Raw genomic sequence first — 26,354 nt, 5'->3', positions numbered from 1 at the left:
AAAGGCTGGCAGACCCCGGGAGTCGGTTCCTGCAGGTTTAGAGTTTTTCCGATGCTGTGTGCAAAGCCCACACCCCTTGTGGTAGGGCCGAAGGGCCTCGGGTCAACCTTTGCAGGTGTAGACCTCCTCTCGCTGGGTACACTGTCTGCATTCCACATAGCAGCACCAGCGTACCTGGCACTGGCAGGGCCTTGTCACCACACGGCTCTGTGTGTTGTGGCCGCGGCCACAACAAATACTCTCACAGTTCTTCTCGCGGTGGCACCTGCGGCCTGCGGTGCCAGGGGAAAAGCGGCCAGCCAAGCAGAAGCTGGGAGAGTCGTCCAGGTGTACAAGCTCCGGTGTTCGGGGCAGTGGGTCCCCACTTCCTGACCCAGAGGCCCGGCCCCGTGGCGGGGAGATGGCGCCCGCCTCGCCCGTGGCTTCGTTGGTGGTGCTGCCCACCTTGAGTGCGGTCTCGTATTTGTGTTTCAGGTGCTTGCCCACCTCGTGGAAGGGTGCTAGCTGCCGCCAGCAGGTCCGCACGGTGCAGGAGCCAGACACACCGTGACATTTGCAGGTGGTCTCCACTCCAGCCTTTATCACCTGCAAGGGAGAGCAATGGGAGTGTGAGGAGCAAGCCAGGAAGACCTGAGCCCACCCTGGTTGCATATTCAGAAACCCTCACACAGACCTAGAATGGAGCCTGGCCAGCAGGGGGCAGCACTGTGCAGCATACAGGAAGCCCAGCAACCCAGGATCACAAGAGGCTCTTTCCAAGTCAGGACTGTCAGGGCACAGGAGCCCTAAGGTCAGCAGCACCTTGACTTCCAGGATGCACCTCTGCACCTCTATGAACACAGGCTGGCCCATGCCTCCTTTGAGACACTTCTTGCCTAACCTTATAAACCATCCCTGCCCCACCATCACAGCCTTGCCAATCTTCTATTTCTGATCTCAGCACACTGTTCATCTGGTCCTCTGTCTGGGCTGACCACAAGCCTCTTGAATGCCGAGCTGCAGGAGACATGACTCAAGCCCTGCCCACTTCAGTGTCAGCCTATGAGGGGCATGGGTGTGGGTGCAGAGAAAGGTGGGAAAGTGCACTGCAATTAGGGTGCCTTCTTAACAAAATGCAGCACCTTCCAGGGCTTTCAGGGCCAACTCCCCCAGAAGAGAAGGTTGCATCCCTCACTCCGTGGCACAGATAGGAGCAGGCAGGTCTGGAACATGGCTGTGGGGGACCCTGGCTAGGCTCTTTCCCTTCTTAGGACTTAGGGCTCCGCCTGACAGGATCTCCTGCCTGGCCTTTCATGCTCAGCGTCTCCAAATGTTGTTTCAAATCTTAAGAGCGTTGTGGGGGGCAGAAGAATGCCGGGGAAGGGGGAGCCTCTGCCCAGGTGGGCCCTAAGCCACTGCTGAGCTCCCAAGCTGGCCCCAGGAGCGTCCATTGGAGAGGGATTAACAAGTGCAGCCACCTCCCTCACTCTCCTCAGGCAACTGGAGAGTCCCACTTAACCAAGGTTTCCTGAGAAACCAGGACAGATTTAATTAAAGCAAGGCTGCCTGGGCGCAGCAAGCTGATGGAGCACGCTCACACATTCTGACTTTTCATTAATAGCTCAAGAGAGGACGGTGGGGAGGGAGGGTGCAGCAGGAAAGAAAAGCACAGCCTGGCCTTGGAGATTGAATCTGCCCTCCCGGGCTTCCCTCTCCACTTAGCCTAGGCCTGGGAAGGCGCTGGGTGGGAAGGAGGCAGACCAATCCTTTAAGAAGTGGGGGACTCAGAACTCCGGTTACTCAATAACAGGGAGCTCAGGGGAGCACTGGATCTAATTACCTTGCTGTCCTCCCCAGATTGGAGATGCAGAGCCAGACAAGGGGAGGAGGAAAGCACCCCCCCCCCCAGCTCCTGAGGGAGGTGTGGACCCCGCTTTCCCAGGCCCAGGCTAGAGTTTGGACTCTGGGTCATTCAAAGATGAGGCGAGGGAGGGGTTCTGCCTTGTTCCCTTTCAGCCTGAGGAGACCAGGATTGTCAGAGCTGCAAGTGACAGCTAAAGATATTCAAGAGGCCAGGTGCCTCCAGAGCTCAGCCATGCAAGCAGCCCACAGCTGCTTATTTTTAAAGTTGGGTCTCTGTCTTCCAGAACAGAGCCTTGGCCACAGACAACATGGGCAAATAGGTCCTGTACCCTCGGCTCTTCCTTGGAACCTGCTGTCTACGATCCTGTGGCTGCTCTCTACTTCTGTGGTGACCCTGCAGGTCACTCTGACAGGCAGGGCACAAACCACCAGCCTCTGGGGCAGACTGTCCAAAGAGACAAGTCCCCATTCTTGACTTGCCAGAAACAGATGCTGAGGCGAAGAAGGCTCTTTCCTCAACCAGCACAGTGTACCTCCACGACTGGCGACCCCATCTGTCCCCTACGTAAGCAGGATTCCAGGACACCAGCTGGCACTACAGGGCTGGAACAGGCAGCTCCTGCCTCCTCCCAGCCCCTTTTCTTCTTCGGCTCCTCCATACTGTGCTCCCCACTCATTCACCCTGACTCCATCCACTGCATGCCCAAGCCCAGTGTCCCTGTAGCCATCCTGCCTCACCTGCCCTGTACTGAGCAACCAACCCCCTTCAGATGCAGCCCCCACCCACCCCCATCCTGCCCTGAGCCCAACCCAGCTTGCCTTCACACCCACGAGGTTGTTGTGGAAGTCCACTCGGGCTCGCAGATCCTTGCTAGACCGCCGGCCCAGGAACTCCTTGACAAACTTGCTGCTGTACTTGAGGTTGTCTCCACAGCCGCCCCACTGCCACGCCTCGCGGTTTTCCAGGTCAGGCGCCTCATCACAGGTGCAGCGCTCCATGCGTCCAGCGCTGCATGCTTTGGCCAGTGCATGCGTCAGGCCCGCAGAAGAGATGGCATAGAGGAAAGCAGTCTCCTTGAAGCCTGGGGACAGTAGAAGAGTTGGTGACAGTGGACAGACAGGCACCATGACTTCACATGCTGGCTAGGTAGGGGTTTGGGGTGGTTGGTGTGTCTCTGAGGGCCTTTGGCAGGCATCTGGAGAGAGGTGCTGGGGTTGCAGTAGTGTGGGCCAGGCTGGGGAGTGGGTAAGGCTTCAGAGCTTACTGTGGTACCTCTAGTGTGGTGTGAGAGATCTCATCCAGGTCTCTGGGCCTGTCCCTGGGGTCCTTGGCAAATCCAGCCTTAGACCTCAGGTATCATCTGTCATACACTCCTCTTTCTTTCTTCTTTTTCTTTCTATCTATCTATCTATCTGTCATCTACCTATCTCTACCATCATCTATCTGCATTTCCCATTATCTATCCACGTCTACCTATCACCTATCTATGCACAGAGATTGGCATAAGCCTCTGTGCCCAGTGGAAGGAGGGACAAGGAGGATTTGCCCTGGGCCTGAGGCTTTCGGTCAAAGCTGATGGTGTGCTGTCACTTACACACACATGGCAGCGTGAGACCAGACGGTACCGCTGCCATGGAGACAAGTGAGAGCTTACCTCGCTTGAGCAGGCTGGCTCGGTAGCGGCCCTCCAGGGTGCAGTTCCAGCGCTCAAAGCGGAACTGGTACTGGCACTCCAGTGCACTCATGCTCACCGCCTCCACCAGTGTCTCGGCCACGCCCGGGTCCCTACGGCACATGCGCCGCTGCTTGCGTTCCAGCTTCAGCCTGTCGCAGGCCTTGTAGTGCGCTTGGGCTGCGGCCTCAGTCTCCAGGGTCAGAGGGAGTATAGTCAAGGGTTCGCTGCCTGTTAGCCTGAGGACAGAGAGGGGAGAGTGAGCCCCTGCGTAGGGTGGGGAGAGCTGTCTGGGCTGAGGTGTCTGAGGTGTCCTCGCCTCACTCTTAAGAACCGTGTGGAGTGCAATGCCTCCATGGGAACAGAGAGTCCAGCGCACTGAGCCACGTCCGTCCGAGAAGGGCAGGAGTGGTAAGGTGGGAGCGTGGAGCCCAAAGGATCCTGAAAGTCAGACGGTGCATAGAGACCTTCTCTGAACCTGCTTGCCCTTATGTCTATCAGCACGGCCCTGTTCTCTACAGAATGCTGGGGAACCCCAAGTGACCCAAGGCCCTCATAGATGCCCAGACATGGCCTCTAAGAGCTCTGTAGCTTTCCAGACAGTTCCTGTTGAGATCGGCATTGACAGATAGAGACCAATCCCCAGTTACATCCTCAAGAGCACAGCAGGGTAGGACTACAGTGGGAAATGTAGGGTTCCAGTGGTGGGAAAAGGGCAGGGCCAGGACCCCAGGCCAGGTCCATACTGTCCTCATCCTCAGCTTGGGGTTCCTGACCCTGTGCTATCACCAGCCAGGAGTATCCTGGGCTCCCTTCTCTTCCCTGACTCCCTGAAGCCTGTCTGGTGGCCCTGTGGTCTGGCTTTAAGTGCCCTTGGGCACACTGGCCCCTGGAGCAGCAGGCTCCAAGCCTTCAGTTCAGCAGCACCTCTAAGATGTACATGGAGTGCGAGCTTTTGAGAGCTCTCCTCACCACAGCCCCATTCAGGTGCCAGGGTACCATCCACCCTGCTGGGTCGGGTCTATGCTAGGGGTGCAGAGAGTGGGGACAGGGCCTCAGGGGTGCAGAAAAGAGGGGGCGGGGCTTTAGAGAGAAGGAAGCTGTCAACTGGGAGCTCTACAGGTTAGAGCGAGACCTCTTGGGTTAGAAGGAAGCCGTGAGACTAGCAGGGCCAGGACCCAGTCGCAGAAGCCTTGAGTCATCAAGAGCTAGTAGCTGAGCTCAGAACCTTGGGAGTCCTCCAAAGGAGCTGGGTAGAGCATCCCCCTAGGGAGCTTTATAATAAAACACAGGCCTTGCCGACCAACTCTGCTTACACAGCTCCACGCTTCAGCCTCTCAGACAACACCAGGGGCCTCAGGTCAGCTCTCACCAAAGCAGGGTCAGGGGAAGGCTGGGAGCCAGACCTAGCGATAACCCTGCACTGTGAGAACCAAGGCAGGTCACAGAAGGGAGAGCTCTGTCCTCAGACAGGAATGTCATTATTATGCTCAAAACAGAGCACAGAAAGGCTCAAAGGCCCATCTGCACACCACCAGGACACCCCATTGGAGACAAGCCATGGGCAAGGTCCTTAGGAAGGGACAGGGACTAGGTGCAAACATGCAACTGGAGTTTTGGACAGGTAGAGAAGAACAGTGGACAAACTGGAGAGAGAGAAAGACAGAGAGAGAGAGAGAGATGGGGGAAGGGAGGGAGGGAGGAAGAGGGAGAAGGGGGAGAGGGAGAGGGGTGGGGGAAGGGAGGGAGGGAGGAAGAGGGAGAAGGGGGAGAGGGAGAGGGGTGGGGTAGAGATAGGGGAATGCTGGAAGAGACTGTAGCTAGCTTCCATGACAGCCTGGACATGTCAAGGCAGCATCAGTTCATGCCCTGCCTGGGGAAGTGAAGACAGGGTGCCCCTGAATTCTTGGGCAAACATGTCTCACCATGTAAACAGGAGGGACATGAGGAGGCCAGGGTCCCTGTCTGGGCCAGCCTGCCCCTCTACTGTCGTGCTGGGGCTGACTCAGTCTCAGAACTCTTCACCAGGATGAAGTGTTTCCTTCCTTGTGACTGAGTGCAGGGCCTAGGAATGAGAGTACCTAAAAGACTAAAAACCTTCAGGGTGATGCAAAGGGCACGGAGATAGAAGGGCAGCATACAATCTGGAAAGCTGTTTGCAACTTGTTTCCCAGGATAAAACCAACTGCGTGTGTGTGTGTGTGTGTGTGTGTGTGTGTGTGTGTGTGTGTGTGTGATAACCACCAGAAGTAGATGAGGTAACACAAAGCAGATGGCAGGGAAAGGTGGCTATGAATGTATGCTGTGATGTGAGGGTGAAATGTCCTCCTTCGGCTCCAGCTTTGAACATTTGGTGTTAATTTGAGGGCCTTCAGAAGCTTCAGGGAGTGTGGTGTGGCTGACGGACGTAGGCCATCGAGGTGGGCCTTAGCCGGTTACGCGCAGCTCTTGGTTCTTGGCACATGTGGCTCCCGGGCCCAGACTGACGTGTGCAAACAGCTTCCACTACACTGCTCCACCATGCCTCAGCCACTGTGATGGATGGAAACTCTCTGAAGCAGTGAGCCTGAGCACACCCTCCCCTAAGGTTGTTTCTGTCAGGCAGAAGTCACTAACACAGTAGAGGACAGTAATATACCATGTGTCCCAAAAAGCTAGAAAGATTTTAAACAATGAAGAACTGAACTATATTAGAAGACAGTATGTTTATTCTAACTTCAAAACCAGACAACACATGCCCTTAGGAAAACATCACTGATTGCACCTTAATATGCACAGTTTTTTTAAAAAAAGATTTATTTATTTATTGTTTTGTATACAGTACTCTGCCGCCATGTTCACCTGCAGGCCAGAAGAGGGCATCAGGTCTCATTATAGATGGTTGTGAGCCACCATGTGGTTGCCGGGAATTGAACTCAGGACCTCTGGAAGAGCAGCTAGTGCTCTTAACCTCTGAGCCACCTCTCCAGCCCCATATGCACAGTTGTTTATGTATCACTTTAAAAAATAAAGACTATAGCTGGGAAGTGGTGGCCCACGCCTTTAATCCCAGCACTTGGAAGGCAGAGGCAGGTGGATCTCTTAGTTCGAGGCCAGCCTAGTGAAGAAAATGAGTTCCAGGACAGCCAGGGCTACACAGAGAAATCCTGTCACCAAAAACAAAAGCAAAAAGGAAGGAAGGATGAAAAGGTCGTAAATATACATAATAAGGATGTATAATTGCTTTTAGAACTCACGGGAGATGCTGGGCATAGTGGTGCACCCAGCATTTAATCCCAGTACTCGGAGGCAGAGGCAGGTGGATCTCTGTGAACTCAAGGCTAGCCTGGTCTACATAGTGAGTTTGGGACAGCCAGAGCTATATAGTGAGACCCTGTCAGAAAAATTACAAGAGAAGACTATTGAAGGGATAAGTGAGATGGCTCAGCAGGTAAAGGAGCGTGCCTCCAAGTCTGCCAACCTAATCACAATACCTAGAACCCTCAGGGAAGAAGAGAACCAATTCCTGCAATTTGTCATGTAACATGTATTCTATGACAGACATGCACAACACACAGTGTTTTTTTGTTTTGTTTTGTTTTAAATACAACTGCTCTTAGAACTTAGGTGGGGGAAAAAAAAAAAAAGAGCCTGCACACCTTTAGTTCCAGCCCTCAGGGAGACAGAGGCAGGCAGATCTCTGTGAGTTCTAGGCCAGCCTGAGTCCAGGACAGCCAAGGCTACACAGACCAACCTTGTCTTGAAAAAAAAAAAAAAAACAAACAAACACAAACAAATAAACAAAAGAACTCAGGTGCTTATCTTCATTGAAAAAAAAAAAGCCACACGTGGTGGCACAGGCCAGGCACCTCAGTCACTCAGGAGGCAGAGAAAGGAGAAAGAAGGGAAGAGAAGAGGAAAAAAAAAAGAGGCAAAGGGAGCAGTCTGAGTTACAGAAGGTCTGTGCTGGCTAGTTTTAGGTCAGCTTGACACAAGCTAGGGTCATTGGAAAAGAGAAAATGCCTCCATCACATCAGCTATAGCCAAGCCTGTAGGGCGTTTTCTTAATTAGTGATTGATGAGGGAGGGCCCAGCCTGTTGTGGGTGAGGCCACCCGTTGGCTAGTGGTCCTGGGTTCTCTAAGAAAGCAAGCCACAAGGGACAAGCCAGTAAGCAGCACCCACCCAAGGCCTCTGCATCAGCTCCCTGGCCTGTTGGGGTTCCTGTCCTGACTCCCTGATGAACAGTGGTGAGGAAGCAGAAGTCTAACAAGTGCTTTGGTCATGGTGTTCCATTGCAGCAATAGCAGCCCTGAGACAGAGTCCCCATTTACACCAGCCCGACTTTACAGTGGTGCAAAAGTGACTACTGTGTGTTTTCTCTCTGCCCTTTCCTGTGCTGGCACTGTGCCACATGAAGTCCCTTAAAGCTGGCCCCAGGATCAGCAGTGCTCAGAAGCGACATAGGCAGTCAGCTTATGATGAGACAGGCTCAGTGTTGACTCTGCCTCAGTGTAAGCTAGGGTGTTCTGAGGGTGCGCAGTGGGCTGGCCGGGGCTGGGATGTTGGGAGGGTGGCCATGTTTCATGCATTTTTGGCTTATGACGTGTCATAGGTTTCTCAGGACATAGCCCATCTTAAGTCAGGGAGCACGGTGCCACATGGTCCTCACACGTGGTAGAATGCGGTGCTGGTGAATGTGTAAAAAAGAAGTAGGAAAGGGCTGGATCTGCATGAGCCACTTGTGCCCTGGAGTGAGCAGCAGCCACGTGCCAACATAGCGCCCACCCAACACCCCCCAGATGGCGTGCCCAGAAGCCTGCAGACAGGCTTGGAGACAGAAGGAAACACTCAGGACAAGCCACCTGGGGGGGGGGGGGACCACACTCTTTTCCACACAGCTGTGTGCATCCCTGGGCACAGATGGCTTCTCCACAAACAAGTGGCAAGTGCCTGCCTATATGACTCTCCACCCAGAGGTGGTGGCCCTGTAGCCCAGACAGTATCCTGCCCGGGCATGGCATAGGCCCTGCCCACGGGACCAGCTGCCTGCCACACACAGAGCACCTGCTGCCAGGCTCAATGCAGCTGCTGTGCAGCCCTGGTGGTGTCTGGCCTAACATGGCAGACAGAGCCAGCTGCACAGCTCAGCACAGCCACCCATCTGGGCACAAACATCTTTCCAGGCAGGGGTGTGGGTTTCCCTTGAGGCCAGGGACCTCATGCACTCTACATGGTCTTCTGGGCAACCGAAGGCCATAATTCAATCACATACCATGTCTGCTTCTCTATTTCTATCTGCACACGCACACACACACACACACATGCACACACACACACACACACACACGCACACACACACACACACATGCACACACACACACACACACACACACACACACACACACACGCACACACACACACTTACAGTGGGTTAAACATGCAGTGGCTAAAGATGCACGTCAAGTGGCAGAGTGCTTGCCTGTCATGCCCAAAACCTTGGGTTCTACAAACCAGGTGTGACGGCACACACCTGTAATTCCAGCACTGAGGCAGGAGGATCAGAACTCAAGGTCACTCTTGCCTACATAGACTGAGGCCAGGCTGAGCAACATGAGGTCCTGTCCTAAGAGAGTCCAGTGCGTTAGAGCCCTCATTCTTCTTGCAGGGGACTGGGCCTCAGTTCTCAGAACGCATATGGTGACTCGCAATCATCTGCAATTCCAGGGGATCCCACCCACTCTTCTGAACTTCACGGGCACCAGACACACATGTGGTACACATACATACAGGCAAATGAAACACTCATACATATAAGATAAAATAAAATAAATCTAAAAGAAGCAGCAGCAAACCAAAAGTGGACAGCATTACCTAAATCTTAATCCTAAAAGTACTAAAAATATTAGGGGAAATCACCGATCTTAGTCGTTTTCCTTGTTTGTTGTTGTTTTAACATGACCCTAAAAGCACACGGAATAGAAGTAAAAGCAGAAAACAGGACCTCACCAAGGTAAGATGTTTCTACAGAGCAAGGACGCAACCAACAGAGGGGAGAGACACCTTCGGAATACGAGGAAACACTCCGAGAAAAGGCGAGCATCCAATTCGGAGCAAGAAATAACCTCTTAAGCCGGGCCATCTCTTTAGGCCCCTATCCCCTGTAATCTCAGCACTTGGGGAGGCAGAGGCAAGTGGATCTTTATGGGTTTGAGGCCAGCCTGGTCTACAAAGTGAGTACAGGACAGCCAGGGCTACACAGAGAAATACTGTCTCAAAAAAACAAAACAAAATGAAAGAAAGAAAGAAAAGGAAAAGAAAGAAAGAACCTCTTGAAAACTAGGTAGGAGGAAGGGGACTGGAGAGATGGCTCAGTGATTAAGAGCACTCTGCTCTTCCAGAGGACCTAGGTTCAAGTCCCAGCACCCACATGGCAGCTAACCGCAGTCTATAACTCATTTCAATGGATGCGATGACCTCTTCTGGCCTATGTGGACACTGCATTCCCATACTGGACAAACATACTTGCAGGCAAAACACCAGCACACATAAAATAAAAATTAAATAAAGGGCTGGAGAGATGGCTCAGAGGTTAAGAGCACTGTCTGCTTTTCCAGAGGTCCTGAGTTCAATACCCAGCAACCACATGATGGCTCACAACCATCTATAATGAAATCTGGTGTACTCTTCTGGCCTGCAGGTGTACATGTATACAGAGAATTGTGTACATAATAAATAAATCTAAAAAATAAGAAATAAAAATAAGCCGGGCGGTGGTGGTGCACACCTTTAATCCCAGCACTTGAGAGGCAGAGGCAGGTGGATCACTGTGAGTTCGAGGCCATCCTGGTCTACAAAGTCCAGGGCAGCCAAGTCTTAGTAACTTTTCTATTGTTATGACAAGACACCATGAGGGAAACTATTACCCTCATGGCAGGGAGCAGAGCAACAGGCAGGCATGGGGCTGGAGCAACAGCTGAGAGCGTACATCTGGAGACACAACCATGAGATGAGGCAGAGAGCTAACTGGAAATGGCATAGAGTTGTGAAACCCCAAAGCCAGGCCCCAGTGACACACCTGCTTGCAACAAGGCCACGCCTCCTAATCCTTCCCAAACAGTTACACCAACTAGGGACTGAAAATTCAAACATACAAGCTTAATTAAAGGATCATTCCCACTGGATGTGGTGGCACATGCCTTTAATCTCAGCACCCTTGAGGCAGAGAAACCCCGTCTCAAAAAACCAAAAAAAGAAAAAAAAAAAAAAAGAAAGAAAGAAAAAAAAAAGAGGGGGGGCATTCTCATTCAAACCACCACTCCAGCTACCCTACTTCTAGCCATGTATCTAAAGGAAATGAAGTCACTATGTCAGACACACCCGCATCTCTGTGTTTTCTGCACTGTTGCAAGAACAGAAATGGAAGCACCCTTGGCATCCATCGACTTATAGGCAGATAATGAAAGCAAGGCACAGCCACACCATGGAGGAGGTCAAGCCATTTATGGCCATCCACGAGGAACCGAAGATCATTGCGTCAGGTGATGTAAGCCAGGCCCAGAAAGACAAGAACATTCCTAGGAGCAAGGTGAGAGAAGGCTCAGCTCAGTAGTGGACGGTGGCTAGCAGGTGTGCTAGGGAGGGAGCTGGGAAAGAGATATAAAATCTCCATGAAGCAGGAGGAGGAAGCTCAAGAGGCCTATCCACTGCACGGTGGCTATCTATGACAACACTGGGAGCAGGCTGTGCACAGCCAGTGAGGTCGGCAGAGAACACAGAGCTTGACAGTGCCCACTCTCAGAGCATGCGGGGATCCAGGCTCTTGAACACAGTGAGTTCATTTCCTTTGATACACCCAGAAGGGAGATATCCGATTCTATTTTTAATTTCCCCAGGAATGGCCTAACTATTTTATGCTTCCCACTAGCTGTGCAAGAATACCTTTTCCACCCCAGTGCCATTTTTTTTCCCCTTTGCTTCTGCATGGTGGTGTGGCATCAGCCGACTGTATCCCACACACAGCCTCCCCAGCCCACATCACTGGGGTCTTTGGCTGACCTGGCCCTTAGAGCAGCAGGTGTAAGCACACAGCCAAGCCCTCTAATAGCTGACAGCAAGAGAATCAAACCAATGTCAGAAATTTGTCACCCAGATGCAGTCGGCCTAGCACACACGGATGGCCCCGAATGACAGTAAAGAACAGAGAGGCAAGAGCTGCAACCAGTGCCCACATGTGTGTCCAGATTTTGGACTACTTATGGAGGGAAGCCAGGGCCAGCTAGCGCCTTCCTAGTGTTTATGAGGCTGAGCCAGAATCTGTGTCACCCCTGAACATCTTGATATCACATGATTCACCGTGGGACCTGGACACACTGAACAGCATGGGACAGCTCTCTCTGGGTTCCCTTCAGACTCGTGAGTGGGAGCCGTACATAATCAAATGTTGCTTGCATCATTTTGGGAGTGAACATCCCCTGTATCTGTAAGGGGGAGGCACAGAAACACATAGCTTCGACAGAGCCTCTATTGTGGGGCAAAGCTCAGAGAACACGCTTTGGTCAGGACGGCTCCACCAGAGGCAAGGCTGGACTCTGCCTGAGATCTCCACCTGTGCGCCCTTTTCCTCCAGTTGAGTCTCGGTTCTCAGAGAACCTTCTGTTGAGCTGGAGGCAGGGGTGGGGTGGGGGTGGCACACGCCTTTAATCCCAGCACTTGAGAGGCAGAGGCAAGTGGACCGCTGTGAGTTCGAGGCCAGCCTGGTCTACAAAGCAAATCCAGGACAGTCAAGGCTACACAGAGAAACCCTGTCTCAAAAAACCAACCAAACAAACAAACAAAGAACCTTCTGCTGATCTTCCCTGCAAGAGCTAACATCAGGTGGAAGGATTTAAGATCATCCTGAACCAACCCTTTGGAGCAGTTTCCCTCTACACTGCCACCTCTCCTCTTGTGCTTTTTAACACTCTCTTGGAAATAAATCAACTGCCACAAACTCCAACATTTAAACACTGCTGATGTATTATCCACAGATGCATGTATCAATCATCAGCATCAAATTTAGGACTTCCTCCATTGCTGCCAGATATAGTGATGCATACTTTAATCTCAGCACTCAGGAGATGAAGGCAGGCAGATCTCTGAGTTTAAGGCCATCTTGCTCTACAGAGTGAGTTCCAGGACAGACAGGGCTACACAGAGAAAACCCTGTCTCAAAAAAAAAAAAAAAAAAAAAAAAAAAAAAAAAAGGAATCCCCACCTTACTCCCCCCCCCCCCCTTTCAGCTTACAGCAACAAACCAATGGGCTTTCTGTCTAGATGGGTTATCAACTCAGGGAATGATTTTATACACCAAATATATGTGTGTGCACATATGTGCGCAGGTTTATGTATATAGAATGCACATGGATGTGAAGGCCAGTGATCAATACTGTCTATCTTCCTTAGGCACTCTTCACCTTACTTTTTGGGAAAAAACAACCCACATTTATTTATGGGCTGGAGAGATGGCTCAGCTGTTAAAAGCCCTTACTGTTCTTATACATAACCCAGGCTCAGTTCCCAGCACCTGCATGTGGCTCACAGCTGTCTCCAACTCCAGTTTCAGGAGATCTTACGCCCTCTTCTGGCCTCCATGGGCACTTCATGCATGTGGTGCATATATATATATACACACACACAAGCAGGCAGAACACTAATGCATATAAAATAAAAATAAAAACTTAAGTCTGAGAGGGAGGGCGTTGGTGTGCCATGGTGCATATCTGTGATTTGTGGAAGTTAATTTTTTTTTCTTTCCACTATGTGGGACTTGGTGATCAAATTCAGGCCACCCAGTCTCGCAGCAAGCACTGTTACCTCATGAGCCATCTTGCCAGCCCTCTGCCTTCATGTTTCAGACCAGGCCTCTCACTGAATCTAGAGCTTGCCTATGAGGATAGGCTGCCTGGGCAGGAGCCCTAGAGGTCTTCCAGTCTCTGCTTCCCCAACCCTGGGGTTACAGGTTTATATCACACCTCTAGTTTTAGGTGGGTCCTAGGGGATCCAGCCCCCCTTCCCCTGTGCTTGCATAGCAAGCCCTTTATCAATGGAGCAACTTACTCTGAGTATTTCATTCAAATGGAGCCAGGCGACACAGCTGTCCTTTGTGGCTGGCCCTTTTCACTAAGTCACACTCTTTTTTGGCTCATCCATGGCAAAGACTATTCGGCGTCTTTTTCTTTCCTTGGAAACATTCCATTGTGTGCAAGGACATTTTGCTTGTTTATTCATTGATGGGCGGGCACGTGGATTGTTTCTGCTTTTCAGAGATCATGTGGACCTGTTCTGGTTCTTGTGGGTGTGTCCCTGGGATAGAACTGCTGGGTCAGGGACCTTCCAGGGACTGTTAGCATGTTCTCCAAGGCAGTTGCCCCACCTTACATCCTCAGGCAGGGGTTCTGAGTTTCCCTGGACCTTCGTCAAGGTGAGCTGTCACCTCTGCAGCACACTGACTTCAGGTAAATCGCACTGCCACTGTCGAGTGTCTCCCCATGGCTGCCTTTGTGTTTGGCTTAAAAGGCTTTGATTCCAAGCCTCCCTCCACCCCGAAATGAAGCAGCGAAGGGATCAGCTACCATCATCACATTCGCTGATAACCTGCAGTGTCATCCCAGAAAGCCACACTGAACCCAGGTCGCAGTGCCACGGACCAATACAAAGCCCGAACCACAGCCTTGCAAAACCATACAGAGCCAGAGACCAACACAGATCCGGGATCGCGGTCTCAGAAAACTGTACAGAGCCCAGGACACAGCCTTGGACTCACCATACGGTATCTGAGTAAGAAGCACTGGGTCAAAGCAGATCCCAAGGCATAACCTGAGTTCATCCTACCGAGCCCGTCACTCTCCACAGAGCCTGAGTCAGCCTCAGGCCTTCACAAAGAGTCTGGTTCCCAGCTTCATCACGGGGCTGAGCTTGAGTCAAAACCCAGTCCTCTGTCTCTTGAGATTCCTCCACTGTCTGAGCCTGAGTTGGCATGCTGTCTCTTATGCTCTCAACCTTCACATCCTCGTGTTTTGAGGCGTGTCTCCTGAGGCGCCTCCGGCAGAGTGCACAAGATCATTCTCCCTTTGCTTAGCCTCACCACGGAGAGCTGACCCTATCATGTCAAGAGTCTTGGCTTGCTGTTTTCTTTCACCCAGTCTGTGGACCACACCTGTCCATTTTAAACTTTCTCTTTCCCTTTGACTTTAGGGATTTTTTTTTTTAACTTCTCCTCTGCTCATTTACAGTTTAGCAGCAGAATAGCCACCTGACATTCAGCTCTCCTTGACAGGAGGCTGTCACTCACCCAAGCCCAATGCTAGGGTAGGTCACCTGTTTACCCTCTTGCCACCAACGATATGCTACTATGTACTTTAGGTCCAGCTCGGGGTCAAGGAAACCTCATGTTACAGTCAGCACTGTCTCACCTGGTACTTCACAGAGGCCAGTCTCTCTGTACTTCTAGGGATGGGGTGGGCCAGCTACCAAAGTGAGGGTCAGCCTCTCGGCTCCCATGAACATCATGTGTCCCGTTCTCTCTGGCTCCTCTCACAACTGTCTTCACTATTCCCAGATGTAGCATGCTTGAATAAATTCCTATGATATTCGCTCTTAGTCTCTGTCTGGGTTTTGCCCGCCCAGTCCACTGTTCCTTGAATCTCTACAGAGCTTTATTTTGGAAAGGACTTGCACTTCCCCCTTGGAGCACTAGCCCTGTCCAGTGTGGCTCCCTCCCCTGCTTTGAACCTTCCCAGTAGGGAAGTTGCTCCCCTGGCCCACATCTGTCTGCCTCTCCACCAGCTCTGGGTAATTTCTTCTGACCGGCTCCCAGTGCGCTAATTCCCTTCAGCTGTTTTGAATCGGCTTCTTGATCCATCTGTCACTGGCACTTTTCCCCCCTGGTTGTTTGGTGTTTCCAAACTGCTGGGTCAGTTTTTTCGCGGGTTCTCTCTGCTGCAGAGATTCCAAGCCTATCTGCTTTCATCGTAATGGCCCCACCCTCTGCTCTAAGTGCAGCGGGCGTGAGTGTGGCGCTCCAGAGCCTGGGGTGTCTGGGGCTGCTTTTCCATGCATGTCTGGTTACCCTTGACGGTGTGCTGGTTGCTGTCTTTGAGATGAAGAAGTTGAAATAAAGCATAAATCATGGGGGTGGGGTATACGGTGACCCCCACAAGTTGGGCATCTACCCAGAGCCTCAAGAAGGAGTCATTTGGAATCTTTGCAGGTATCCTGACGGTCAGGGCCCTGAAGTGCAGACTCCTGAAGCCAGCAGAGGCCATCTTTGTAAGGAAAAAGGTAAGAAAGGGCTGGAGAGGGGGCTCAATGGGTCAAAAGCTTACTGTACAGGCATAAGGACCTAAGTTCAGACCTCCAGCACCCATGTAAAGGCCTGACGTGGTGGTGCACATCTGCAACGGCAGTGCTGAGGGGGTGAGGCGGGGGTAGGTGGATCCCTGGGTCTCAATGGGCAGCCAGTCTAAACTGAACTGGTGAGTTTCAGGTTCAGCAAGAGACCCTGTCTCAAAACATAATGTAGACAGCGGTAGAGGAAGACACCTGGTGTGGCCATCTGGCCTCTACATGCACGTTCACGTGTATACATACACGCATGTGTGCATGTGCACAGAGACCCATACAAAAGAAAACAGGGACGGGGGAGGCTGGAAGCACAGGAGCCTTCAGCAAGAGCCAACATCTTGAATGCAAACTTCTAGCTGCAGGATTGATGGAGAACAAATTCTTGCTGCTTTGATACACCACACTGATGTAGTCACTTGTGCAGACCAGGATCCAGCCTCCCACCCAGCCGACAGAAAATGCCCCCACATTATGCTGTGGCCATAATAATCCCAAACCCGAATAAGTCAAGTCCAAACAAGGCTGGACCTTGGACTGTGCTGGAGACCCAGGGCATCATTGGGTGTCCTGCAAGTTACTGGGCCCTGATAGTTGTGGGGAAGGCTCTGCTGAGTGTTCCCTGCTGTAGCAGGCACTGGCCGCTGATGCCCTTCCTCCTGTGAGAGGCTCGAGGCCAACATGCCTCCTTGTTATCTCTATGGGTCTATGTGTAGTCTTCACCTTACTGGCCTTTGACAGTTTCAAAGTTTGCCTTCCACATCCACGGACATACACACCCACATCCACAGGCAACCCTGACAGAAACATGCACACAGATGCATTCATACACGTGCCAACACACATATACTCACATAGATACATGCACCTCAAACACTTTCACACATGTACACACACACACACACACACACACACACACACACACACACACACAGAGTTTCAACTGCTTTCAACAAGAGGACATGGGTCCCCATTAGTGCAACTGGGGTACTTAATACTGACAGATGGGAGTCTAGGCTGTGGCCAAGAGTATACAGTCTAGGAGAAGCCAGATAAGACCAGGATCCAACAGCAGCCCTAATCCAGCCCAAAAGCAGGCCTGACTTAAGATCGCTTCCTTGGCAAGAAGCCCAACATGGTCTCCAGGGGATGCTAACACACACCCAGCTACCCAACCCATCCCAAGCTGGCGCTCACACCGCCTCTATCATACAAGTTGCAGCCACTCCAGAAGATGTTAAGACCAGTTGGAAAGAAGGACGACGTTTGTAGCACACTGGTCCACATGTGACAGAACTGCCATTCCAACTGGCAAAGTCCCACGGAGTAGGAGAGGGCTCATGGGAGGGTCACAAGGCTGCTTCTCTGAGCAGTCTGGCTGACCCTCTAGGACGTGGAGAGGTGTTTTGCCAAGAACCCCACTCCCTCACTGATCTGCTGAAACCTAGCGTATGCCCTTCTAGCCCTTTGGAGAAATCAGTGCTGGTAATTGTTCCTGTGTCCTGGACAGGCCTGAAGCTGTGACTGCTTAGGGACCCAGGTGCCTCCCTGGAGCAGTGAGCCAGGTGATCAAGCTAACTACCCCCACATACACAGGGCAGGCAGAGAGGGTAGCCCTTATGACAGCAAGCCCCCAGAGCTGCTCCCACAGTCCTCCCCATCCCACCAACAAGCTAGGCCACCCCCCTGGGCCACCCTGCCAGGGAACCAGCTCTCCCCTGGGCCAGGGTGGAGGAAACCAAGGGTGCAGTTCCAGAAGCCACAGCGCCCAGCCGAGGAAACCTCAGCTCCGCCAGACAGCATTTAATTTCTGTGTGAAACAAAATCAAAACAAATTCCAGCACTGAGAGACGGAACTGAGATTAACCCTCCGTCCTCCCGCAGTCCAGCTTCCAACCCGAGTACCTCCATGTCCCTGGGGGTGGCAACGTGCCCAGGACAAGGCCAGGGATGTTTTCCACAGAGACACTGGTCAAAGGCTGCAAATGGGCAGTTATCCAGTCTCCCTCCCTCTCTGCTCACTGCCCTGGAGGAGCCAGGCTCTTGAGGACTGCTGGATAGACAAATACCATCCAGCTACCACCCCGGGATCCAAGGTGCTGTCCAGCAGACTCCATCCATCACAGACAAGCTTGCTGTGGTGCTGCATTGGACCTCTGGGAAGAAGATGGAAACAAAAGATCCCAGAACAGCAGCCACTGTGTCCAGCACTAATGGCTTCACGTAAGACCAGCCATAGACCCATGACACTGGAAGCAGGCAGAACTGTGGGACCCTCCGCAGCCACCAGCATGACCCCACACAGGAATCCTCCCTAGAGGACTATACCTCTAGCTGCTCAGCCTTGTGTTGGAGCTTTGAAAGGGCACTGTGACTGGGGGTGGAGCGACCCCCATCTCCATATCCCCATCTGCCAGGATGCAGACAGCCCCAACGTCCTCAGGCTCTGGGAGCTTCCATCAAGCATCTTGTCCTGGGCCAGACCTCCAGCCCACTTCCCCTGGCTGCTCCGACCTCAGGTATTGCGATGAAAAACAAACGCAGCTTGCGGCTTGCCTTTTCCATCGCCTCGTCCGGCTGCCTGGGCCCAAGGTGCTTAAGGCTGCCAGCTGGGCAGCTGGGTTTCCTCCTGTGGGTAGGGGCGTAAGGCCAGCAGGGACCTTGCCAGAGGGGCCAGGCCTGTGGGTCACGGGGGCAGGGCAGCCTGGAAACCACCCAGATCGGCGGGTATGGTGAGTCTGTCCCCAGACACCTGCCATCAGGGCAGTCAGCCATAGGTGTACTTTCAGATTTACCCTGCCAAGCTCACACTGCATGGCTGCCCGGGAGCGTCGATCCGAATGCACAGGCCCCTTCCTCATTGTGATCTCAGGCATGCCCGGAAGTAGGGTGGTATGCCAGCTGGGGAGCCACGAGCTTGGAATAAGCAGCCAGGCCTCTTCTGAGCCACATGTAGCAGGTGAAGTCAGGACTCTAGTCAGGGTAGTGGACCAGGCCAGACTATAAGATCAATAAACAATGCAGACACCCCAGGAGAACATTAGGTTCTCCACTGGCTATAGGCTGGTAGCAGCTTTTAATTAGAGGGCACAGTGTGCAATATAATTGACCCTCCTGTACACACCAGAGTTGAGTTATTAGGGAAAGATCGACACATCTGGGCCGTTATGGAGCCACCCAGAAGAGGTAGCAAGCCAGACAAATGTTGATTTCACCCCAACTTCCGCCCCCCCCCCCCAACAATCTGCTTATGTGCTTCAGGGGGCCTGGCTTCATCCACAGGCATCCAAGGCTCATGCCAGAGGCTTCCCCAACTACACAGACAACTGTGCCTTGTCCACAGCCTGCTGCAGCCAGCCGGGCACCAGCAGGGCACCCGCCACACGGCACAATACACAAAGGCAGCGGGTGCCCGGCAGGCTGGACTCAGAGGGCAAGTGCAGGAAGCCTGTCAACAGGTGTCGTCTTTCCAGCAAGGAGCCAGGCAGGCCTGGCTGCCCCCCTCCAACTAACCCTTATCAGCTCATCACCCTCCCGGGGTTCAGGGCCTCCCTGGGAGGAATCTATCCTTGTGCATTCTTTCCAAGGGTACAAATTACCTGCCCACCTTACCCATGATGGCCAAACCTGGGAGTTGGCATAGAGGCAAAGGCACTGGCAGGAGGTACCTGGTACCTTAGGCCACCTAGATGCTGCCTGGCACCTACCAAGTCCTGCCTAGGACAGGCACCAGAGCCACAAAGGCAAGGAGGCAAAGCGTATGACGAGGACAGGAGCGAGATTAGGCCAGCTGTCTTCCCGTCCAGACGGCTGTCGGCTCTGAGCAGGACATCTGCTCACACAGCTGAGGGGGGCCAGGTGGCCCTAGGCTGGCCTCACCTTAAACCCCACCCTACTCCTGCTGAACACCACTCACCACTCCATTCCCTCAAGGTGGCACAAAAAACATTGTGCACCCTAGTGTGGGGGGGGGGTGGTGGCGGTCTGGGCTTGGTCTGTGCTGCGATCCAACGGAACCCCTCCCCCAAATCTAGGGACTTGCAGACAAGACACAAAGGCAGCCAGAGTGGAGGGTCTAAGGGGGTGGCTAATGCAGAGTGAAGGTAACAAGCTCTTACCCGGGGCTCATGCTGCACCCTGCCGCACAGCCTCCTGGGAAGCCAGGCAACTCCAGCCTCTGCTGGCCACTTCAGGGAAGCTGTTGAGGAACTGCAAACGAATGCTGGCTCCACCTCCACCTCCTTAGGCCTCCAAGAGCTTTCTTTCCCTCGCCCACCTTTTGGTTTCCCCTAATCCTCTTCCAAAAGGTCTCATCCACAGAGCCGCTTGGCTGAGGCCTCTAAGGCCTGCCTGTCCGCTTCTGTGGCTGCCCAGCAAAGCCTCATTGCCTGGGGGCCATACTCTGCTGACCTTTCAAAGGCCTGTGAGTATCCTGGGTATTCTAAGCTTAGTGGTGCCATAGATACACCTGACACCAACTAAGCCTGACTCCTAACCTAGATTCCCTAGCTTCTGCCCACTCTGCTCTTGGCTGGGCCTGACTTCTCTGCAACCTCACTTCCGCTCCAACACATACTGTGAGGGCTCCACACAGCTTAGAGAGTCTGAGCTCTCAGACCCAGCATCCTGCCCAGAACCCTTCCCAGCCTTCTCTGACTCCTCTAGGAGCTACCTGGATGCCCCTTGTCCAAACAGCTGTCGGACTTGGGCCAAGGCCATAGGGTGTTCCCATCCAGGCTCCCAGACAAGAATAAAGGGCACGACAGCCTCCTGTTCTTTTGACCTGAGGGAGGATTTTCCTCTTCTAGTTTTCTGAATACCCAGAATTGAACCCCATACAGGGTTCTCATAAATAAGGGATGCCTCCTCCACCCTGCTGGGGCACCTAAGGGTTGCCACCACCTCTGTGTGTAGGGATGAAAGAGCCCATTTGTTCTCCAGTCAAGAAATAAAACTCCTGTATCCAGGAAAGGTCCAGAATATGTAAAGAATTCTCACGTACAACAACAAAACAAACAACCCAACTTTTAAAAGAACTGACCAGGTGCTTCTCCAAAAGAGGTATGCAGATGGTCAAAGCAGCCTGCAAAAAAGCCAATAACCTCTAATCCCTTGAGTCTCAGCACTCCAGGGACGGGGTCGGGCAGATCTCTCTGTGTCGAAAGTCAGCCTGGCTTACACAGTTAGATCTAGAACAGCCACCAAGGCTGGATAATAACAGAGACTCTATCTTTAAAAAAAAAAAAAAAAATCAGTACAAAACCCAACCAAACAAGGAGACCGTAAATGTCATCAGCCATCAAACCCACAATGGGACATGTTTCACACCCACTAAGATGGCTAGAACTAAAAAACAACAATGACAAAAACCAGAATGTGCTTGGTGATGACATGGAGAAATTGGACCCCTGTACATTTATGGGAGAGATATAAAATATTGTAACTACTTGGGAAAACCTTTTGGCAGTTCCTCAAGAAGTGTAAAGTAGAATTGCCTGAGGACCTAGCAATCCCACTTCTAGATAGGAACCCCTCCCCACTCCCCAAGAACCAAAAACATAGATACATGGGGGGAGCAGGGGGTAGAGAGAGGGAAAGGGAGGAGGGGAGAGAGAGGAGAGAGAGAGAGAGAATGAATATGAACAGGACATTCACAGTAACATTACTAGAAATAGTCAACAGGTAGAAATGACCCAAATAGCCATCAACTGACAAACCGACGAACTGGATTTTTAAAAAAGACTATTGTATAATCAATCCAGTCAAAGAAAGGAGTGAAATGCTGATGCATGCTACAACATGGATGAGCTGCCAAAAACATGACACCGAATGAAAGGAGCCAGACACAGAAGGCCACAGAGTGTACCGTCCCACCTCTACAAGGGGTCCAGAGCAGGAAAACCCCCAGAGACAGGGAGACTAGTGCTTGTCAGCGGCTGAGGGAGAGAGCAGGGAGTGACTGCTGAGTGGGTTTGAGGTTTCTGGGGTAAGGAGAATGTTCTGGTGATGGCTGACAGTTTTGTGAATATACCCCAAACCACGGAGCTGGTGTAGGGGTGGGGGCGTTTCCTGGGATGTGATTTATGTTCAATAACAAAGACAGGGCTTTCGTAGGCTCTGTTACCACTAAGGCTCAAACAGTCCAGAGTGGTCTTTAGTGTCTAGGGTGCCTCTCAGAAGGGGACATGGAGGCATGCCCCGAGAGAAATAGGATGCATATGGCCAAAACAGAGGGATGAAAGGCAGTATTTAAGGTTTACAAGCCACCTTCCTAGTTTTGTTTTGTTTGTTTTGCCTCTGCTGGAGAGAGAGCCCACTGCTGTCTTGATCCCTACCTCCACTTAATCTTGGGCCTCCTCTCCAAAGGCCCCTGTCACCTAGCAGGGGAACAGAGTCACAGGTCTGTTCCTGAGGCCTGTTGCTCACATAGATAATCTCACCTGCCAATTCCCAGGGCGGTGGGGCAGAGGGGGGAAGCAGGCGAGGGGGGGAATAGCAATGCCCCTAGAGGGTCTGTGTCTCCATCCCGAACCCACATGTGACCTCCGGCTGGCCCCAGGAACGCAGGCCTGCAGCAGGCAGCGGCTCCAGAAGAAACTAATGGAATTGCCACCTGCTGATCCGTTGAACCAACTGGGATGAAAAACTGAGCCAAGGGAAGAAGAGAGGGGAGCCCCTTCCCCATGGCTGCTGGCCAGCCTGGAGGGGTCCAGCAGCAGGGTGGCCAGAGGCCTCTGGAAGGGAAGGGCAACCAGAGCTGTAGGGTTGGGTTGCAGCTCTGGGAGGGGGTGGGGAGGGCTCCTGTAGCCACGTGACCCTCCCCCGGGCCAGCCTCTCCTCTCTGGGTTCCTGGGCTGTAACTGGAGCCGTGTTCCTGCCTGGGAGCCTCCGTGCCAGGCAGAGCTTTGGAGAGGGGGAAGGGAGAGGAGAGCCCCAGATTCCAGCTCCTTCTCCCTACTCCCTCTCCAGTTGGGCTGGGAAGGGACACTTGAGCACACCACAATCTCACAGGCGCACCCTCAGTCTCCCATTCCAGCTCCAGGCCTGCCAAGCCTTTCAGGGTTTCCAGACTCATCTCCTCCCTTGGTTGGGGCAGGGTTGGGACCTCTGGACACAGAACAGCCTAGAATAAATACATCGTGTGCCTCCAACATCCATACATACTCCTCAGAGATCAACTCCAGAGAGACCCAAGTCAGCTAGCTTGTCCTCCCAGGTTCCCCTTGGTTCTCCATTAAACAGGTTCAACCCACTCTGCCCATCTTTGGAGTCCTTCCTCCAAAGCCCAGACAGTGGGTCTCCAGGGCAGCTGTGGGAATGGAACAACCATACACATGCTCAGCTTTCCTTGAAGAGCCCTTTGGGGCAGAGAACTAGGTAGAGGTTTAGTCAAGCTATAGCACAGTAACATCTGGGGGAGCCAGCCACCCTGTACTTAAGCCCTACCATGGAACCAAAGGGTGCCAACACCCCTACATAAGCCAAGCAGGAGGAAGACTTCTCCAAGACGCCAAGTATAGAGACAGCGGAGAGAGTGTGAGAAAGACAGACAGGAGGCAGGGCAGCCAGGACTCTAGCCCCACAATTTGTAGGTTCTGAATCCTAGGGCCACAAGACCAGCAGCAGAGATCCCAAAAGGAGCAAAGGGTCCGCCCATGCAAGCCCAGGGCGTGTCAGAAGCCTGGCTGGGCCAGAGAGAGGAAGGCACAGCTGGCTGATGGGCTGCTGTGACTCACCACGGACCTGTGGCCAGACAGCCATCCTCAGCCCTCCCTCTTGCCCGCGGGTGAGGCTTAGGGCTGCACAGATGGCGTGCAGGGGCGTGCCAGGCCAAGGCCCAGGGACTGGACCCACAGTGGAAGACAGGAGAGCCAGGGTAGGGGAGACCCTGGGAACCGAGACACGGAGCTGACCCTGGAAGACAACCCAGAAGAAATGGACAGACAGAGGAGAAAGAAAAACACAAAGGGAAATTTTCCCATGAAAATATTTTATTTTCTTTGAGAACAGGATACACCTGCAGGTCTCCTCAGCCCAGCCGCCTCTCTCTGCCCCGGCGGGTGCCAGATTCCTGGACCAACGGGGCCCTCTGCCGGCCACACCACTGCGAGCGGGCACCGCAGCCAGGGGCGAGGGAACAGGTGACCGGCGAAGGGCGGCGGCCCAAGGAGCAGTCCAGGGCACCCACGACCAGGACTGCGACCCGAGGGGCTAACCAGGGCTCCCAGTGGTACAGTGCGGGTATAAGAAGCAGGGAGGGCAGAGAGAGTTGGGGTTCTGCCTCGCACGGTGCCACCCAGGACCTTGACGAACTCAAAGTGCAAAGGGTATCCCTCTAAAGATCGCTGGGTTCAAGCATCCCCAGACCTGGGAAAGGGAGTAGAGAGGAACCAGAGGAACTGAAGGCGAAGAGACGCGCCCAACTACGCGGCAAAAGTGATACGCAGAGACAGGCGAGTGCGGGCGGCGACCCCGCGGGACAGCGGCGGCGTTTACCCTCCCACCCCCCGGGCCAGGTCTCCCAGACGTGTTCCCGTGGGCCGAGGTCGGGGCCAGGCTCGGGCGGGCGCCAGAAGAAAGCGCAAGAAAAATAAATTTCTCCAGCTTGGAGGGTTTTTTCTCCCCTTTGGGGCTCAGTGCAAGGAACATCTGGATTTTGTACGTGTTTTTTTGTTGTTGTTAAATTAACTTTTCCAGGAGAGAAGGGGGGTGGTGGGCAGGGGCCAGGGAGGCTCCAGCCTTTTGGCAGGAACACCGCGGCCTAAGGCGGCGGCGGCGACTCGGGAGTCACCGTGGACCGTGGCCCCTCGCAAGCCCGTCGGGGACACGGGCCCCTCTACTTGTAGGGCGCACGGCGGACAACGACCTGCGGACCGACAGGCGCGCTCGCTGCCAACTAACAACTCCAAGCCACCCGTGTACCCCGCCGAGCACCTGACGGGTGCTGCCCCGGGCTCGATGCCCCCGTCCGGCCCCGCCGCCCTCGCCCGCCCTCGCGCGGCCGCCCGCCGCGGGCACCTACCCGAAGTAGGCGGCGGAAGGGCGCAGCGCGGCGAGCAGCAGCGTCAGCCCGAAGGCCGCGGCCAGCCAGCGCGCCAGAAGGGACCCATCCAGCATCTTGCCGCGCCACGGCGGCTGACCATCGCGCTCCGGGCTCCGCGCAGGGCGCGCCGCGACCGCCGCCCTCTTATAGCGTCCACAGCCGCGGCCGCGGGGCGGGGCGCCGGCCAGCTGGGCCCGGCCCGCCTGCGCCCCGGAGGAGGGGTCACGCCGGCGCCGGGGGCGGGCCGAAACCCGAGCTGCGCGCCCGCCGCTGCAGCGGCCGCTGCCGCCGCCGCCGCCGCGGAGCGCCTCGGCTCGCGGGGCGGGCCTGGGGCTCGCCGTGGGGAGGGCTAGGCATGTGGCGCGGAGGGAACCCAAGCGGAGTAACGGGGCCCGAAGGAGCGGCGGGGCGGAACCGGGATACCGAGCATGGGTAGACCGCCGTGTTAGGTGTGTTTGCAGCCGGGACACAAGAGCGAGCTTCGGGGAGTCTCCGTACAGTTGGCCGGGTGTTGGCAGCCGGGAAAGACATCCGAGAGCCGGGAAACTAGGACTTCTGTGCTTGAGGGGTGGTAACTGGTGGCTTGGGGTCGACGCTAGCCGCTGAGTTACAGCGCGGGGGCGCGAATCCACTCGCCGCAGATGTTGCCAAGAGAGAGCCACTCCTGAAAGCTAGGGTGCTGTGTCTGGAGGAATGGAAAGGCGACCCTTCGAAGGGAGACCAAAAAGACGTTTTGGCAGAGTGGGTGCTGTGGCCGACTTGGACCTGGGAATTGTGCGATAAGGTTCTTAGGGGCCTTCTGACTACAGGGTGTAGATATCACTGACACCCAGGGACCTCTTCACCCAAATGGTGGAAGATGAAGGAGACCACTGGCCAGGGTGGTGGTTGGTGTGGGTGAAAACCTGGAGCTGTGACTCATCTTCGTGGACGGAATTGTCTATAAGTCAAACCTGAACCAAGACTCAGAAAAACACAAGTGTCCAGGGCACCCAGGAGACTGCTTCCAAGTCCCTTGAAATGGGGGTAGGAGCGGCGTATGCTGGGACAATGCAAAGTGCTGGAGAACAGAACTGAGTGGTTTCTGGAGACTTATGGAAGACAGTGACCACACCAGAGCCAGACTGACAAAACTCAGGGCCTGCTAACACTAGTGGCTTCCCTGGTCCGGGTTTGCAGGGCGGAGCTCCACTCCCTGGAAGGCAACCTGCTCTTACCAACCAGCATCCTCTGAACTTAACGCGACTGATCCAGGATCTGAGACCTCCAAGTCTGAGGGTTTGGAGCTCCTGTGGGAAGCCGAGTCGTCTAGCATTGCACAACTGTTCAGCCACCTGTCACAGGAAGGATGCTCCCAAGCAAAGGAGGAAATGAGAGAGCAAAAAAAATCACATCCACCTCCACAGTGGTTAGAGCCAAGCAGGTTACTCCTGTGGG

The 26,354-nt window shown here is 53.7% G+C and overlaps 1 protein-coding gene across 1 annotated transcript; it reads right to left on the bottom strand.

Moving 5' to 3' along the window:
* Positions 1–67: 67 nt before the first annotated feature.
* Positions 68–25,025, bottom strand: Wnt9a (Wnt family member 9A). The gene is made up of 4 exons (XM_051167922.1): positions 24,897–25,025; positions 3,498–3,754; positions 2,662–2,924; positions 68–585 (listed from the first exon to the last, which is right to left on the bottom strand). Exons 1-4 carry the CDS (start codon positions 24,989–24,991, stop codon positions 103–105), a joined length of 1,098 nt encoding a protein of 365 aa, XP_051023879.1. The 5' UTR covers positions 24,992–25,025; the 3' UTR covers positions 68–102.
* Between the last annotated feature and the right edge of the window lie 1,329 nt (positions 25,026–26,354).

The sequence above is a fragment of the Acomys russatus genome, chromosome 25 (genome assembly GCF_903995435.1).
Source record: "Acomys russatus chromosome 25, mAcoRus1.1, whole genome shotgun sequence".
In the NCBI taxonomy this organism is placed as follows: Eukaryota; Metazoa; Chordata; class Mammalia; order Rodentia; family Muridae; genus Acomys; species Acomys russatus.
Note: the sequence above shows the minus strand (reverse complement) of the source record. Positions and strands in the feature narration are given on the sequence as shown.